This window comes from Limanda limanda, chromosome 4 (genome assembly GCF_963576545.1).
Source record: "Limanda limanda chromosome 4, fLimLim1.1, whole genome shotgun sequence".
Classification (NCBI taxonomy): Eukaryota; Metazoa; Chordata; class Actinopteri; order Pleuronectiformes; family Pleuronectidae; genus Limanda; species Limanda limanda.
Genome location: NC_083639.1, coordinates 29,394,833 through 29,413,091, shown reverse-complemented (window position 1 = coordinate 29,413,091; position 18,259 = coordinate 29,394,833). Strand labels below are relative to the sequence as shown.

At 43.2% G+C, this 18,259-nt stretch overlaps 1 protein-coding gene across 1 annotated transcript in view; it reads left to right on the top strand.

Annotated features, from left to right (window-relative positions):
- chd6 (chromodomain helicase DNA binding protein 6) overlaps positions 1-18,259 on the top strand; it is an 84,582-nt gene that overhangs the window by 22,474 nt on the left and 43,849 nt on the right. Inside the window, exons 3-4 of the mRNA XM_061070027.1 lie at positions 13,866-14,490; positions 16,396-16,519. Coding sequence (XP_060926010.1) covers positions 13,866-14,490; positions 16,396-16,519 — 749 coding nt within the window. The remainder of the gene's footprint in view (positions 1-13,865; positions 14,491-16,395; positions 16,520-18,259) is intronic.

Sequence of the window (18,259 nt, the reverse complement as noted above, 5' to 3'; positions counted from 1 at the left end):
AAATTTAAGTACCACAATCTTCTTGGATTCGAGAATCAATGAAATAAAAACCTTCCCCCTCTAACTGGACAGCCAGAAGAGTTTGTCGGATGTGTGGCGTGGACGGCGCGGCGTGCAGATGTTAGTCACGTGATGCGGCCTCTGCTTCAGCTCGCTCTTTGTGTCAGGTGAAGTCGGTGGCATCATGCAAATGTGGCCTAGTTGGCGCGCAGCGGTTCTGAGGCGTTGCTCATTCTGCTGCGACTGGCCTAGTTCACTTCCTTGTCCTTCACCGTGCCATTCTTCTCGTGCATTTAAAGTGAAAAGACTGTCGATGGTGAAACTTGGGCTTTTGTTGAAACAGGTCTTAAATATGCGGTTGAACGGCGCAGCCCTTGACCTCTGACCCCGAGTTTCAGACATGTGGTTCCACCCATTCACATCTTGCACCTCAGTTATGAGTTGGTATCTAGAATACACTTGAGCAGGGTGAGAGTGTGGATCCACTGGTCCGGTGGAAAGCTGAATAAATGATGAGTCGTCCGTGGTGCTGTGTGCCGCCCTGTTTGGGGGGGGGGGGGGGGGGGGGTGCTCAGTGAGCCCGGTGAGACCCTCTCGGCCTCGGCAGGAACCAGCCGGATGTTTCCAGGGTCTCTGATCTCCCCGTGGTCACGTGTCCACATCCAGATTAAAGTCTATTTAAAGTCGTCATCAAAAGAGTCTTTTAGGGGAGAAGCTGTGATTTAATCTTATTTTTGTTCCCTGGTCTTGTTTTTTAATCCGTCAAATAGTTCGTTCTGTATTCGTCCATTTGTGTGAAATACAACCCAACAGTATTTTTAAACCTTCAACAAAAAAAACTCTGCCTCAGGCTCTTTAACTAGAACTATATGTAAATGTAAGACGTCCTTGAGCGAGACATTGAGTCTGCGTCAGCTTCTGGGACGCTCTGAAACTCTGACCTTTGACCTCACTGTGAGTGGAGCAAAAGTGGAGCAGCACAGAACTAATGATGCACTTATGTCCCAATAAATCACATCCACATTACTTTTAAAGATGTTATATTTATGATTATATTACATTTTAAATTATTTAGATTATATCGTAGAGGAAAAATGTATTTGGAGACTTATCAGACAGAGGAAACAAACATGTCATCCGAACAGTTATGTTTCCAATTGATGCAAAGAAAAGGGAAAAACACACAAATACATACGAGACCAATAAATACAGAATAAGACTGATGACTGTCTTCACCTCCATTCTTCCTCCTCTGGTCACTTCCTCTGACTCTTCCTCTCTCTCACCCTGGGATTGAGTCTCATTGCTCTGCTGCTCGTGTCGGGTGGAGACTCGACAGAATCCTCCTCTCGTTCCTCCGGCTCTTTCTCCCTTTGCTTGAAACCAGGATCACACCTACAACCAGCTTTCTTTCTCCAAACCACGGAGGGAAAAGTTGACTTTACCGACTTTACTGTGGCTTTGGTGTTTGCTTTGCGGAGGCTCATTTCAGGAATCCGTCTCGCGGTTAAAGTTTGACATTTTGTCTTTGTCTACAACAAAAAATCTGAAAGTGAAGCAACAGAAATGATGATCTCTGTATCTGTGCTTCTCACGTCTGAACTCGTGAAGATTAAATCATCGACCTGAAGCTACTGGATGATCTGAATTTACCTCTGGATTAATAAAGTATCCATCTCTCTATCTACTGTGATTTAAACTAACGATCAGGAGAGTGGGTCTTACTTCCTGTGTGACCTTTAACTGGATGAGAGCTTCTCCCATCGCTGGTTAAACCCACAGCAAACGCTTTGTGCTCCATATCAGACATTAAAATGTGTAACTTCATCATTTTGTTTAACTCAAATATTGATTAATTGATTGACAGAAAAATCATTCGGTATCTCTTTAAGCATTGAGCTGTTTTCATAGGAACATTTTTTTTCCTCACACGCAAATATTCTGACTTCTGACTGTATTTTGTTAAAGAAAAAGCAGATTTGTGTTTTTACCTCTGATCTTAACTGTTGTGTTGATATTGACCTACAAGCAAAACACATTATGGGGACCCACGACCCACAGGGACTTCAAATATTATATATATATATTTTGAATGTCCCATTGAAGTCCAACAGTTAAACACACAGCAAACGGTCATAAGAGGACATGCTGGATGATGTTGTTATAGCGTCTTCAGATGGGACGGGTTGTGTGTCTCTCTGCCAGACACACACAGACATTGTGTGTAGGTGTGTGTGTGTCTGTGTGTGTCTGTGTCCAAAGCTTCACCTGCCTTCGTCTGTCCCCCCCCTACTGCTGCTACGCACAAAGGACGAATCAATCCATCCCTCACACAGACAGCCGGCAGCCACTGGCAACGAAAGGGTTACCATGGTGACGGTGTGTTTATGTCCGCCTCCCCGCAGCTTCAGCACGGAGAGCCAGTTTCCATGGCAACGGCCCTGATACCCCCCTCCCGCTCCCAAACCAACGGGCCGTTGAGCTTGCAAAGTGTGTGTGTGTGTGTGTGTGTCTGTGTGTGTGTGTCTGTGTGTGTGTCTGTGTGTGTGTGATTCATTGAGACGGTTCCTCATACCTGTGTGTTAGCGGCGCATCTGCATTTGCCTCACGACACGTGCCCCCCCCCCCCCCCCCGTGTTCGCTCTCACTGCATCGAACCATCAGTTACACACATGCACCTGCTCCACGTCTCCCGTACACTAGCATGGCACTACACACAATAGACTCACTACACACAATAGACACACTACACACAATAGACACACTACACACAACAGTACACACACTTTTTTCCCCCTTCTATCTATACTGAGGAACATACACCTGCCACACGAGGATTTGCATGTAGACACAAACGTGTGCAGGCATCACTCTGTCCGTTCCGTACTGGCCGGCCCTGGCGTGTTCGTCCCTCCACGGGGGGGGGGGGGGGGGGGGGACAGGACAGGACAGGAAGTGTTGTGAGGAATTGAGGGTTCGTCAAACGCCTTTCGATTGTGGCCGCTTGGGGTCGGGCTACGTTTTTTGTATCAGAGCTAGGGTTGCAAAATTCCGGGAATATTCAAAGTTGGAAACTTTCCATGAGAATTAATGGGAATAAACGGGAATTTACGGGAATAAACTGGAAATGTTGTGGGTAATTTATACTAACTGTATTTACCTTGTCATATACAGACATAAATATAAACATTTTGTTGTGTCATAGGCTGATTTGAGCCCTGAGGAAACTTTGGGCACTTGACTATATGCTTCTGCATCGTTGTGTCATTCTTAACATAGGTCTTTGCACAGTATTTGCAAATGTACACAACCTTTCCTTCTACATTGGATGAGGTGAAATGTCTCCACACATGAGAGAGTGCACGTGGCATTGTTCTGTAGAATAAGATGAGAAAAAAGTTTGTAAAAAAACACTAATGCAATGCCAGAGATATAAATAGTTAGTCAAACAATTGGAATCGTCTGTAAACATATTTTACAGTTGATGGATAAATGAATGGAAATAGTCTAGATGAACAGATGAACAATCCTCAATCAGCTGCTAATATATTTTCCTAGTAATATCATGGAAACTTACCTGACTAGTCCTGCACTCTACAGCAGGCCTCAGTAGCCCTGCTGTAGAGTGAAGCATGCTGGGAGTTATCTGTGCATGTGATGGAAGAATGCACAGTGGAGGGTTGAAACTCAACGTTCCATACGTCTTTAAAATAGAGTTTTGAATGATGTTTTTATTGCTCGGCGTTTAATTTGCGTATTTAAATTTCTTTTCAAAATTCCCGAGCTAAACTTCCCATGGAAAGTTTCCAGAAAGTTTCTGGAAATTTCCCGGTAACTTTCCGCCCCTTTGCAACCCTAATCAGAGCTCAAATTTGTTCAGAAGTCAAATGTCCACATCACACAACCGTAATGAGCTGGCTCGCTGTCAGACGCACAATCACTTTGTCTGCCAAGAGCGAAATGAGCGACAGTTTGTGGCGGTGACACGAGGACGCGAACATATGAACGACATACACACCGTTAACAAGGGAGAACCATCGGGTTCACAGGGCTTTGTGAAAATCAAACAGCTGCTGCTCGATAGCTGTTGTTTCTCCGGAGCAGATCTACTCGTGGTGTGTTGATGAGTCTTTTGTGTGCGTTGGTGACGGCAACAGCAGCGAGAGGCGTTCTGCTCTCAGGTCGTTCGTCCCGTCACTGTGAGCACGATATCTCTGAGGCCCGAAGGGAATTCCTTCAAATGTGGTTCGAAGGTTCAGTTGAACGTGAGGATGAACTCTTCAAGAATTTCCTGGTCAAAGGTTGAGGCCGCTGGGTGTTCAGTAACAATCATTGTTCTTCTTGTGAGTGCAGCATCTCAGGAACACCTTGAGGGAAGTTCTTCAGATTCTGTGCTAACGTTTATTTATAGTCCCAGAATAAAAGTATTAGTTTGTAAAGGTCACAGGTAGGGTTGCAAAGGGGCGGAAAGTTTCCAGTAAATTTACGGAAACTTTCCGGAAACTTTCCATGGGAAGTTTAGCTTGGGAATTTTGAAAAAAAAAAACTAAGCAAATTAAACGCTGAGCAATAAAAACATCATTCAAAACTCTATTTTAAAGATGTATGGAACGTTGAGTTTCAACCCTCCACTGTGCATTCTTCCATCACATGCACAGATAACTCCCAGCATGCTTCACTCTACAGCAGGGCTATTGAGGCCTGCTGTAGAGTGCAGGACTAGTCAGGTAAGTTTCCATGATATTACTGGGAAAATATATTAGCATGCTGATTGAGGATTGTTCATCTGTTCATCTAGACTATTTCCATTCATTTATCCATCAATTGTAAAATATGTTTACAGACGATTCCAATTGTTTGGCTAACTATTGATATCTCTGGCATTGCATTAGTGTTTTTTTACAAAGTTTTTTCTCATCTTATTCTACAGAACAAAGCCACGTGCACTATCTCATGTGTGGAGACATTTCACCCCATCCAATGTAGAAGGAAAGGCTGTGGACATTTACAAATACTGTGCAAAGACCTATGTTAAGAATGACACAACGATGCAGAAGCATATAGTCAAGTGCCCAAAGTTTCCTCAGGGCTCAAATCAGCCTATGACAAAACAAAATGTTCATATTTATGTCTGTATATGACAAGGTAAATACAGTTAGTATAAATTACCCACAACTTTTCCAGTTTATTCCCGTTCATTCCCGTATATTCCCGTTTATTCCCATGGAAAGTTTCCAACTTTGAATATTCCCGGAATTTTGCAACCCTAGTCACAGGTCACAGGGACCTCATGAGTGTGAATGCATGTGGACTGAAACTGGACTGCATCACGGCTGCGTACAACCACAGGGTGTGAATTCCACTTTTTGTCTTTTGTCATAGAGCAGGTTTGTATTCAAGCAGCAGCTCACTGTATTGTTAATTGATGAATTTAATGTCTATTTAATAATTAAAGCCGCAGCGCATTTTTGTTCCATTGCAGGAAGAAAGGTCACAGCTAAAATCTCATTTAGAACCAGCGAAGGATTTAGACTCAGACACCAGTGTTGATTTGTTTTCAGGTATTTCTATGGTGTTGTTTTGTTGATGCGTTCAGTTACACACCGCATCTATTGCACTTCTGTCTATATCACCAGTTGTGTATTTCATCGACTCACAGTTCTTCATTCATATTCTTTTTCCCTTTAAAACCTCATTTCATTCTATTGTTACACTTCACAAGCATCACATACACAAATCATATAAAGTTGCAGCTCTGCAGATGCTCATTCAGTCTCTGCTACAGATTTATTCTCCACTACAATAAACCTGAGCACCGGAGGATTCAGTGTTTGTCTGAGGCCTCCTGTGACTCTGTGGTCTGATCCAGTTCATGTTTGAAGGATAAGAACTCTTTATCTGTCACTCAGGAATAGGGTTGCACAATTCCGGGAATATTCAAAGTTGGAAACTTTCCATGGGAATTAACGGGAATATACGGGAATAAACAGGAATATACGGGAATTAATGGGAATAAACGGGAATATACGGGAATTAACGGGAATAAACTGGAAATGTTGTGGGTAATTTATACTAACTGTATTTACCTTGTCATATACAGACATAAATATAAACATTTTGTTGTGTCATAGGCTGATTTGAGCCCTGAGGAAACTTTGGGCACTTGACTATATGCTTCTGCATCGTTGTGTCATTCTTAACATAGGTCTTTGCACAGTATTTGCAAATGTACACAGCCTTTCCTTCTACATTGGATGGGGTGAAATGTCTCCACACATGAGAGAGTGCACGTGGCATTGTTCTGTAGAATAAGATGAGAAAAAAGTTTGTAAAAAAACACTAATGCAATGCCAGAGATATAAATAGTTAGCCAAACAATTGGAATCGTCTGTAAAAATATTTTACAATTGATGGATAAATGAATGGAAATAGGCTAGATGAACAGATGAGCAATCTTCAATCAGCATGCTAATATATTTTCCCCAGTAATATCATGGAAACTTACCTGACTAGTCCTGCACACTACAGCAGGCCTCAATAGCCCTGCTGTAGAGTGAAGCATGCTGGGAGTTATCTGTGCATGTGATGGAAGAATGCACAGTGGAGGGTTGAAACTCAACGTTCCATACATCTTTAAAATAGAGTTTTGAATGATGTTTTTATTGCTCAGCGTCTAATTTGCGTATTTTCTTTTTTTTTTTCAAAATTCCCAAAATTCCCGAGCTAAACTTCCCTTGGAAAGTTTCCGGAAATTTACCGGAAACTTTCCACCCCTTTGCAACCCTACTCAGGAATACAGAGTGCATGCCGTGTGTCCACATGACGCATGAAGCATTTTAAATGTCTTGTAAACTTTCACACTGAGGTGAGAGTGTGAACCAAACGTGACTGAAAATGATACCAAAAACTAAACCTGCTTTAATTGAACTGGTTTGTCGAGAGCTTGGGATTTATGAGTGTTTCTGCAGCTCACTACAATCATGTAAATATGAGATGAGATCACAACGTAACATCTGGATCAAACCAACTGTTTGGATGCAGAGGTTTTCATTTTACTTTTTAAAAAGTTGCTTCTTTCAACTAAATTTTTTACATTTGTTTGAAAACAAGAATTTCCCATTACTCTTGAGAACAAAAATTACGTGAATCTGTTTCTCTAGACGAGAGGTGGCAACAAGAAGCACCTTGAAAGTGCTTAATTTCAGGGATTAATAGACATAGTAGATTTAATGTTATTTGTCGGTTTGCTCCACTACCAGCTTTCTCAATACATTTATTTGATATGTAACTGTTGATTTCAACGTCTTTGAAGGGGTTTTCTCCTCTTTTTCCAAACTTTTAAACCGACTTGCTAGATTTAGCATCTCAGTCAAAGAAGAGCTAAGGAGACACTGCAGGACAACATGAAGACTTCAGGCTCAGATATTAAAATACAGCTGATCGAAGGTGTGAGAGGTTCATCACTAGTTTGCTCCAGTATGCTTCTTCGTTCTCCGTTTCTCGGAGAGGGCTCCACGGGGGCGAAGAGTCTTTTTGATTTTTACTAATCCGACCACTGTACGTCGAAAAAAATTCACCGCCAAACCCATAGGTGGCGCAACGGAAGACGAGCTCAGAGAAGCCTACCCCCATTTTGGGAAGAAGAAGTCCACGTGTCTCTGTTGACATGTTAGCTCCTCCCACACACTGAACCATGGCAACTAACAGAACTAAATAAAGTGACACCCAGCGTGTCAAGATGCTGATGTAATCGTTTCTTAGCGCAGCGGTTCCCCGGTCTTGTTTCCGAACTGTGTTGCTGATTCCACAGCTTGAATCTGCTTGAGGCTACATGTAGCTAGAAGCTACCCGGAGCTAGCTCCCCCCCCAGCTTCCACACACAGTCAGCAGGGACTCCCGGCACTAACTACTACTATCCAGTGTTTGCTTCTAACCTGGCGGTATTATAGAAACAGTGTCATGATAGAAGTGGAATTAAAGTCGTGACGGCGGGTTTTTGCACTGTTACCACCGCAGTTAGCATGGTGGCTAGCCCGCTAGCCTAGCCCGCTAGCGCCGTTTTGAAAGCTCGTTATAACCGTCTGTGACCGTGCACACATGCCCTCAGTGCTCTAACGAGCCACCGTCAGCCGGACAACTCCGCTGGCTTAACACACACGTCACATTAATCGTAGAATCGTAGTTGTGATTGGGTTTGATGTGACAGGGAAGGAAACAGGAAGTTTGAGGTCCGGGAATGACGTCGTAGGGAAATGACCTCGTAGGGAAATGATGTCGTTCGCGGACCAATCACAGCCAAGAGCTGTCCGTGGGGTCTCCGAAATAAAGACGGACAGTTAGAAAAATCAGACGTGTACGAAAAGCTCTCCGAAGCGCTCGGAGAGGGCGTTCTACGACGGATAGGGCGGGTCTTATCTGTCCGTTTTAGAAAATACTTACAAGCATAAATTGGCCTTAATGTGCCAGTTGTGTACAGTATTTTCCTCTGTGTGTGTGTTCCTCTCCTTTCATCCCACTTATAAATCATAACCGTGCATCTGCAGCCAACAGTTAACGTGGCCGTTTAATCCTGCAGAGTACAGATGCATCCCATAATGTGCAGTAAACAAACTAAAATACCACCAAACCAATGTGAGTCGGAGATTAACGTGAGCCTGACGCCAGCAGCACAGACGGCGACATGCTCTTTAGCGTAAATGTGGATTTAGAGCTTCTCGTGTTCGGTTTGCACCCCGAGGGAGAAATCAGCGTGAAGCGCACAGACACACACACTCACCCAGACACACGCACACACATACATGCACACACACACACATACACAGACAGACACACACTGCTGTCCTTGATACGACCTTCAGATGGAAGATACAGGCACATTCCTCTATTTCTTCATGACCCCCCAAGATGTCATTCAGCATTGATTGGTTTTAAATATTGATTCTTTGATCATTTGATGGATACGTTGTCAATGTTCCTGCTTTTGTGACGGATTAGTGTTGATTTCTTTCCCTCTTGAAAAGACGTCGAGGTCCTGGATTCTCATTTAATTACCTCAGACCAGGAGCTAATGTTTTCATCGGTTTGTTAGTTAGTTAACGGGCGATGCTTGAAACTTAGTAAATGAAAGTGTTTGCATTTATATACTTGTGTTATTCTTAGACTCTCCTGAAGTCTCCCATCATCTCTTAGCTCAAAGTACACACTGCATTGTGTTGCTGTGCACCGCTGTAACACAACTGACATGTATTCACAGATTCTTACCATCACATTTCTTGGTAATTCGTCGTGTGTTGGGTGCTTGGGTGCTCGAACACGAGGAGACTGAGATGGAAAACCCTTGAGAAGTCCTCGAATGTCTGGTTGGAGAAGTGGTGGGAAAACACGAGAGTTGAAAACGGGGTCAGAATATTATATTTTGTGTGTTTTTGAGCCCTGGGGGGGTTTTCAGATTTGAAGAGTTCACTCAAGTGTTCTTCCACCGATTCCACGTGACGTTAAATAGACCCTGTGCTCTGACCTTCCTGTGGTTTGAATAAGTGGAGACAATTTCCCTGCAGGGATCAATCAGGTGGCCCATTATTATTCATGATGTAGCAGGATTCATTATACACACACACACACACAGATACACACACACACTTCACCTTGGAGTTTGCTTCTATGATGCAGTTAAATGTTGTCGTCCTGGTCAGTTACTTCATCCTATAGACCGTATATACAAAGATGGCTACCCCCAAAAGAATGTAAAGCCAAATCATCTTGATCGCCCCCTGGTGGCTGGCAGCAGGATTGATCATAAACCCTGCTTCCTCCATGTTAGCAGATGGGACATGAACCACACTAACACGTCAAAGAACAAGTTAAAGAAGTTTTCTCTCAGTTATCACACGTATGAATTTTTCAGTGTCGATGTTTCTGATAAGTTTGACTTTAATTAGTTATTTGATGATATAAAAACGCAGTTAAACCTCATGAATGACAACTGAGACTGACTTGAAATGTCAGATGAAGTCGAAGCGTCTCACCTTTGGTCAGGTGGTCGTGTTCATTTTGTTCATATGACTCTACACAAGCAAGAGGGTTTGAAACACTAGATGACATCATGAGCCATCATTAAAGCATTTCATCAAAAACACATTTTATTTTGCAGTCTCTCCTGCAACATGTTCGACTGTTTGTAATATTTCTTTATATCTGAAGACGTCTGAGCGTCTGATCCTCGGTGAAGCATCGTGTGAGTCAGGTCTCTGCACGAGGCGTTGAACAGGAACTACTTCAACTAACATTCTCAAAAGTAAAAATACAAGAGAGGTGATGAAAATTGGCTTCCCGCTGACGTGGACACAGCTGAGAGGAGACTCCCGACTCAAATAATCACGGATTCAATACTTACAATTTAATCTTGTGGAATTGTAATCTCGCTCTACCTGATTTGGATTGAAGCATTTCTGCATTTCTGATTGAATTGGATCGTACTATTTGCCCACATGCTACGCTGACCTCCAGGTCCACCTACTGCTCATGAATATTTATTATTATAACTCTCACATAACATCCAGCAATTAAACCTTGTGCCTGAAAACCTGCTGCGAGAATCGGAAGCTGAGGTTTCCTCATTCTGCCTCGATCCTCCATCGGCGTCACAGTTGACAGGGTTCGTACGGTCATGGAAAACCTGGGAAAGTCATGGAATTTTTAAATGTGTTTTTCCAGGCCTGGAAAAGTCATGGAAAAAAATAATCTCCCAAAAGTTTTGGAAAAGACATGGAAATTTGTTATATTCATGTCGTTCATTTTAGGGATGGGCATAATTAAAAGGCAATCGATTAATTGATCACAAGAATTTCGTAAATGACATTTTTTCATCGATGAAAACTATTGCATGTTCGCTATGTGGCAGGAGGTCTGAATATCCGAGTTGCCCTGAACGCAACACAGTGAAGATGTTAGGAAATCCTCAACGAGGAAACACGCTGTGTTTTTTCTATTTTCAGCGATTTTAATATAGCCTATAAATAGTGAATTTTAATATAAAAATATTAATGATTAATCGAAAATCTATCGTTACTTCTCTTTAATCGTATGCCCATCCCTAGTTCATTTACGCTGAGTTTTAAATAATTCATATGCTTTTAAAGAAATACGCTCAAAATATAGGCAGGCATACATGGGTTTGTGTCATTTAAGGTATACTGTATGCCTTGGAATTCTCATTGTTAGTTTGAATACTACTTTTGTCACTTTTTGTGTATACACCGAGATTTCACAAAATGTTCGGTCATGGAAATTTGGTTTAAAGTCATGGAAAAGTCATGGAAAAGTCATGGAAAAGTCATGGAAATCCATTGGTCAAAATGTGTATGAACCCTGAATGTGCCTGATCTTAAAGTTATCAGTATCTTAATCCAAATGATTATGGGCGATTAAAACAATGATCTGAAGTCCTGCACCACAACTAGCTCTGTGTGTTGTCGGTCTTTCTCATAGATACAGATAATAACATGACGCACTAAAACTACAAACCAGACCAACGTGGAGCTGATAACTCGTCTATAACCCCCCCCCTCGATCAGAGTTGATCTCAGTTCTCTCAGCTTGTCTGTGGAAGGACTCCACACATCTTCTGTCCCTGTCTGTAGTTTGAGAGACAACGTTGTGTTTCAAGTGTTATTTTCAATCCGACTCCTTCACCTTATCTCCAGGCATCATGAAGTTCGCTCTGAGACTCCGAGCTTCCTCCGTCTCTTTCCTACTTGACACAGGTCTTAGATTTCTTTCATTACGGTCGTTAACAGTCTGACATCTAACTGGTTGAAACCTGCAGAGACGGTTATGTGGTTGTCTTCTTCTTATTTGGAAGGTTTAATGTCCAATGAGCAGAATCTTTATGAATTTGTTACACATTTTAATGCAACGTTTCATTCATGTTTTCGGCTGTAATGTCACCTGACGTGTTGCAGTTACATGATGATTAATGCTGCTGTGTGAGAACGGGCCTGGGCCTCAGACTGATCAGATGTGTCACATGACGACGGCTTCGATGCTCAGAGACAGTTAAACGTCATCGTGCTCATTAGTGTCTGAAGTCTTCAGCCGTGCCATTTGCTTTTCTGAAATGTGATAATTTAAATATTTTTGTGAAACATAAAAGAACAACAGCAGGGGCAGCGGCGTCTATTTTTAACTTCCCCTAGGACGTAAGTATGTGTCTGCTGGAGGCCGCTCCCTGGCTGGATTCATGTAGAATCAGCTCGGTCACATGGATAACCCTCTTCCTCCTCCTCCTCCTCCTCCTCCTCCTCCTCCTCCTCCTCCTCCTCCTCCTCCTCCTCCTCCTCCTCCTCCTCCTCTTCCTCCTCCTCCTCCTCCAACCGACACTGGACTCATCAGACATATTCATAACATACTGCACATGAGAGGGTTTTCAAATCTGAACTGATTTTAAAGACCACACACACACTACAGCAGATAACATGTTTCTTTAATCCAGAAGAGACGCAGGACCACACACTTGAAAAATAAATGATTTATGAAACCTCTGACAGGTCCTGGAGTCCCTTTTATCTTTTCCAACTTTCACCTTCTTCCTTTCCTCCTGTTTTTCCTCTGTTCCCTTCTTTGTCTACATTCCCTCTTCCTCCCCATCTCCCAGCTTCTTTCCTTTCCAGCCCCTAACCCCTTTTCCTTTGTTTTCTCCACTTCCTGCAGACGTTTCACCTTAATTAGCTTTTAATTCGAAACATTTCTGTTGAAGTAGAGCTGGCAACAGTGACACAGCAGTTATGGTATTATACCAATAAACAGGGTTCGTACGGTCATGGAAAACCTGGAAAAGTCATGGAATTTTAAAATGTGTTTTTCCAGGCCTGGAAAAGTCATGGAAAAAAATAATCTCCCAAAAGTTTTGGAAAAGTCATGGAAATTTGTTCTATTCTTATTTTCATGTCGTTCGTTTTAGGGATGGGCATAATTACTCGACTATTGATTAATTGATCATTAAGAATTTCATTGATGACATGTTTTCATCGATAAACTATTGCATGTTCGCTATGTGGCAGGAGGTCGGAATATCCGAGTTGCCCTGAACGCAGCACAGCGTGTCTGTTAGCAGCTGGAGGAAGCAGCCCGGAGCTAAGCCTCTGCTGCTCGGCTTCATGACCGCACACGGACCGTCAGTCCAGGCGGAGGGTAACCCGGACAGACCCGGGTCTGGGTGAGGGGTTCCGGGAGTGAGGGCGTTACAACGACCGGACTGAGAGGTCGAGAGCCGTCAGATGGAGCTAGCTCTCAGCGGCTAGCTGCTCTCTCAGCGGGGCTTAGGAGGACAGCAGTGCTTATTTACAAGTGTAACATTGAACGGATCCCGTTTAACTGCAACAAGAGTTGTTCATCTTGTAATAAAGATCTCAATGAGGAAACACGCTGTTTTTTCTATTTTCACTGCATTTTAATATAGGCTATAAATAGTGAATTTTAATATAAAAATATGAATGATTAATCGAAAAATTGATTGTTAATTCTTCCGGCGATCGATTAAGACAATTTAATCGAATGCCCATCCCTAGTTCATTTACGCTGAGTTTTAAATAATTCATACATTTTTAAAGAAATATGTTCAAAATATAAGCAGGCATACTTGGGTTTGTGTCATTTGAGGTGTGCTGTATGCCTTGGAATTCTCATTGTTAGTTTGAATACTACATTTTGTCACTTTTTCGCGTATACACCGAGATTTCACGCAATGTTCGGTCATGGAAATTTGGTTTAAAGTCATGGAAAAGTCATGGAAAAGTCATGGAAATCCATTGGTCAAAATGTGTATGAACCCTGAATAACCCTAATGTGTGACCCTTTTCCTCTCTCAGATGTTCACTGGCCTCCTGAAGCACACGGCACCTCCGGCCTCCGCGTCAGCAGCCTCCTCTTCCTCCTCGGACCAAAACAGCAACGCACAAACCGTGGTTCCTACCATCCCCCGGGGTCACCTGGTGTTGGGCCCCAGGGACCAGCTCCGCCTCATCTCCCCCGTGGGCAGCACGGCCACGTCCAATCACTGCACGGCCGCCGGGGCCCACGCCACCAGGCACTCCGGAGGCGCCCCGCGGCCGCCGTCCTCCGTGAGCGAGGAGGACGATGGAGGAGGCGGAGGCCGGGTGAGGAAGAAACGCAAGAAAAAGGACAAGAGGCAATGGGAGCGAGGGACCGTGGAGGAAAGGGACAGCAGCAAACCAAAGAAACGAAAGGATGAGAAGCAGGCGATGGTGGTCACGCTGAGGAAGAGCAAGGAGCCCAAGGAGGGCAAAGAGCGGAGGGAGCGCCGGAGCAAAGGGAAGGAGGGCAGGAAGGAGAGCGGCGCAGACGTGAAGAGTGTTCCGGCAGGAAAGATGGCCGCCGTGGCTGCCGGAGCCGCTCAGGTGCCGGTGAAGGTGCCTGGACGGAGGGGGAGGAAACCGAAGGTCAAGATCCTTCCTCCGGTTCCCACGAATCCAGGTAACGTGTGTGTGTGTGTGTGTGTGTGTGTGTGTGTGTGTGTGTGTGTGTTGTCTTCCTGTGGGTGTTGATGGTTTGTAAGTGAAAGGTGAACTGTGCTCGTGGAGTTCCTCTTTATGTCTCTTCTCTTCAGCGTCTGGGTCCAACCAGCTGATGGACAGACACACTTCAGAAATAATTTATTGTTTATGTCCCAAAATCAATGGACAAATATTCTCTGATTCTCAAGTGGGAAGATTTACAGATTTTTTTCTGTGGGTCATTCTATAGATATTCCACACGACTCTGGGGAAGTCGTGGTGACATTTTCCAAGTAATTAGTCAATCAATTAAAAAACTAAAACAAGTGACTCAACCTTATAGCTCTCTCTGTATCCTGGGTATTAAAAGGGATTTCACACGATTGAACTCAAGATTAAATCACTTGAAATATCTTGTTGTAACGATTCATATAGACACGGTCGTGGTGAAGTTAACAATTTGTTGTTGCTTTAGATGCAGATCGATCAAATTGAGCCTCCACAAGCTTTGAATCTCTGGTCCATCTCGTTTGTTTTGTGTTTCCTTAGTACCTCGGATGTGTGTCTGTGTGTGTGTCTGTGTGTGTCTGTGTGCTATGTTGAGTCAGCACTAGGGTTGCAAAATTCCGGGAATTTTCAAAGTTGGAAACTTGCCATGGGAATTAACGGGAATTAACGGGAATTAACGGGAATATACGGTAATTAACGGGAATTAACGGTAATTAATGGGAATAAACTGGAAATGTTGTGTGTAATTTATACTAACTGTATTTACCTTGTCATATACAGACATAAATATAAACATTTTGTTGTGTCATAGGCTGATTTGAGCCCTAAAGGAAACTTTGGGCACTTGACTATATGCTTCTGCATCGTTGTGTCATTCTTAACATAGGTCTTTGCACAGTATTTTCAAATGTACACAGCCTTTCCTTCTACATTGGATGGGGTGAAATGTCTCCACACATGAGATAGTGCACGTGGCATTGTTCTGTAGAATAAGATGAGAAAAAAGTTTGTAACAAAACACTAATGCAATGCCACAGATATAAATAGTTAGCCAAACAATTGGAATCGTCTGTAAACATATTTTACAATTGATGGATAAATGAATGGAAATAGGCTAGATGAACAGATGAACAATCCTCAATCAGCATGCTCATATATTTTCCCAGTAATATCATGGAAACTTACCTGACTAGTCCTGCACTCTACAGCAGGCCTCAATAGCCCTGCTGTAGAGTGAAGCATGCTGGGAGTTATCTGTGCATGTGATGGAAGAATGCACAGTGGAGGGTTGAAACTCAACGTTCCATACATCTTTAAAATAGAGTTTTGAATGATGTTTTTATTGCTCAGCGTTTAATTTGCATAGTTTTTTTTTCTTCAAAATTCCCAAAATTCCTGTGCTTAATATTCCCGTGGAAACTTTCCACCCCTTTGCAACCCTAGTCAGCACCCACATAAAAACAGTGAAAATGTGTCGACTATTGAAGGTTGAACATTTCACTTCCCAATCGGAGACACAGATGATGACTGTTCTGTTCTTCAATTATGATCAGACATGTCGGGATAAATGAGTTTTGATTATGTGATAGTTTGATATAATTAATGAGTGACTGAGTCTGCTTGGTGGTGGGTGGGTCTCCTTGTCGTGAACCAAGATGATGCTTAAATGTCTTTAAAACATGTAAAATCAAATAATATATCAATTATGTGTATTACATTTGTGGTGACAAAGTGTGAAACGATCAGAAGATATTTATGTTTTACATTTAAGTTATTGAACATCTTAGAAATACAACAATCAAAGCAATCAATTTCCTTAAACTCCATCATAACCTGTGTCCTCTTCTATCTTGTCCATCCCCTTCTCCTCCAGCAGCTCCTCCTGCTTCCAGGCATCACGCCAAGGTGCAAATCCACGGCACCCACACCAAGAACCACGGCCAGGCCACCAGCAAGACCCCCGTCCCCTCGGCACCAAAACAGAGGGGCCGCAAACCCAGGTGAGTCGCTCTGACTGGGAATGATGAGCAGAGGCAAGAGAGAGAAGTCACGTGAATGAAAGGAAGTGAAGCTGCTGTGCTAGGAAAGCCCGAGACGTCGGCACTGGTGGAATAAAGAGAGAGAGGCCGAAGCAAAACAGCTCTCTTGGAAACTCGGAAACACATTTCGTTTTGTTAATATTTCGATATTCTGGCTTTCTGGCTGTTTTGTGGAGTCTGAAAAATAGTTTAATTTAGGTCCAGGACAACCTGGATACTTCAGCACTTCAGCAAAATGAGCCTTTTGGAGTGAAGCTCGAGTTTTTATGATTCTGTAAATGTACTGGAAATAATTGGCTCCCCAAATGTAGTTGAATTTGGATGTGAGATGTTTGCAAGTGACGGATGAACAAACAGATGAGACTCTCACAGCTGTAGAAAAGGTTTTATTCTCTGGTCAGGATCTCGGTCTCAGGTCCACACGGAGTTCATGACTTGGAAGTGCAGTGTGAGTCTTTGGAACTTGTGTACATGTGTGTGTGTTTAACCCAATGACCGATCAATTCAATTTGACAAAGTTTGAACTTTTCAAACTGTAGACACATCTGAAGGATAAAACAGGATCCACCCGACCACGAGCAAGGATATTTAGAGAACTGATGTGGTGAGTGTAATTCGGTGAAGCTTGATTGGATTTCAGGATGTTGTGTTGTGACTCTATAATATAACAGGAGCAGACTGATGAGAGAGGATCTGTGTTCTCAGACAGAAGTAGAGCGATATAAGTAGAATTGTATGATTCAAAGAGTGGGAAGATTTTGAAATTAAAGAGGAGTCACTGATGTGGAGTTAAGAAAAGCAATCGACTGACAAGAGACAGAGGAGTTACAGCCGAGTGAAGAGAGAAGAGATGATTATCACAGCTGTGGTGAGAGAGATGAGAAGCCACAGAGGTAATGAAAGAGAAGAGAGCAGATAAGACGAGAGGAGGAAGAACGGATCCACTGACGAGAGAACTTGTGAACTCCACTAACTCGGGGTCGTTTCCGGGTCACGCTCTGGTTTCCACTCGTTCTTTGTTCGTGTAACAACAGTCGCAAGAAGATTTAGAAAATCCTCGTGTGGGTGCAGTTCTGATTCCATCTGAATGTGCCGCTTTGTCTCTGCCTTCGCCCGCCGCTCACTCCAGAGAGAGAGAGAGAGAGGGAGAGAGAGAAAAGCATGAAGCTTGTTCTGCTCGTCTCAACAGTCCTGACTTCACCAGCCTCTGTGTGCAGCTCACGCCTCGGCTGCTTCTTCTTAATGAAGAGCACGACTTCTCATCGTAAAGTCAGAGCTCAGGTCACACGTTTCCCTGGTGCGACTTTTCTAAACCTGACATGAACTATACGTAGAGGATTTTCCAGTTTCGCGACTAACGGGTGGGAGAAGAATTTGTGTTTTAGATATTTTTACCCACAACATACCTGGTAGCTCACTAACGCTAAGTTATGTAGCTTGTGTAGTCACGAGCCTCCAGCAGCAGGACATACAAACTGTTGGGACAGATATGTTTTACAGAGTAAAAGCTTCTCACCTCTGGAGTTTCCTGACCTTTCTGTCCAAGCCAGAGGTTTAAACTGTCAGGAGAGGACAGGGGACGTCTCTCGATGGTCGACCACGTGGTGATGTCGAGGTTTGGTTTCAGCATAGATTTGAAATGGAGCACTGCTTTCCAGATTCACACTCACGAGCAGTCTGTGTGAACGTCTTCAACTCTTC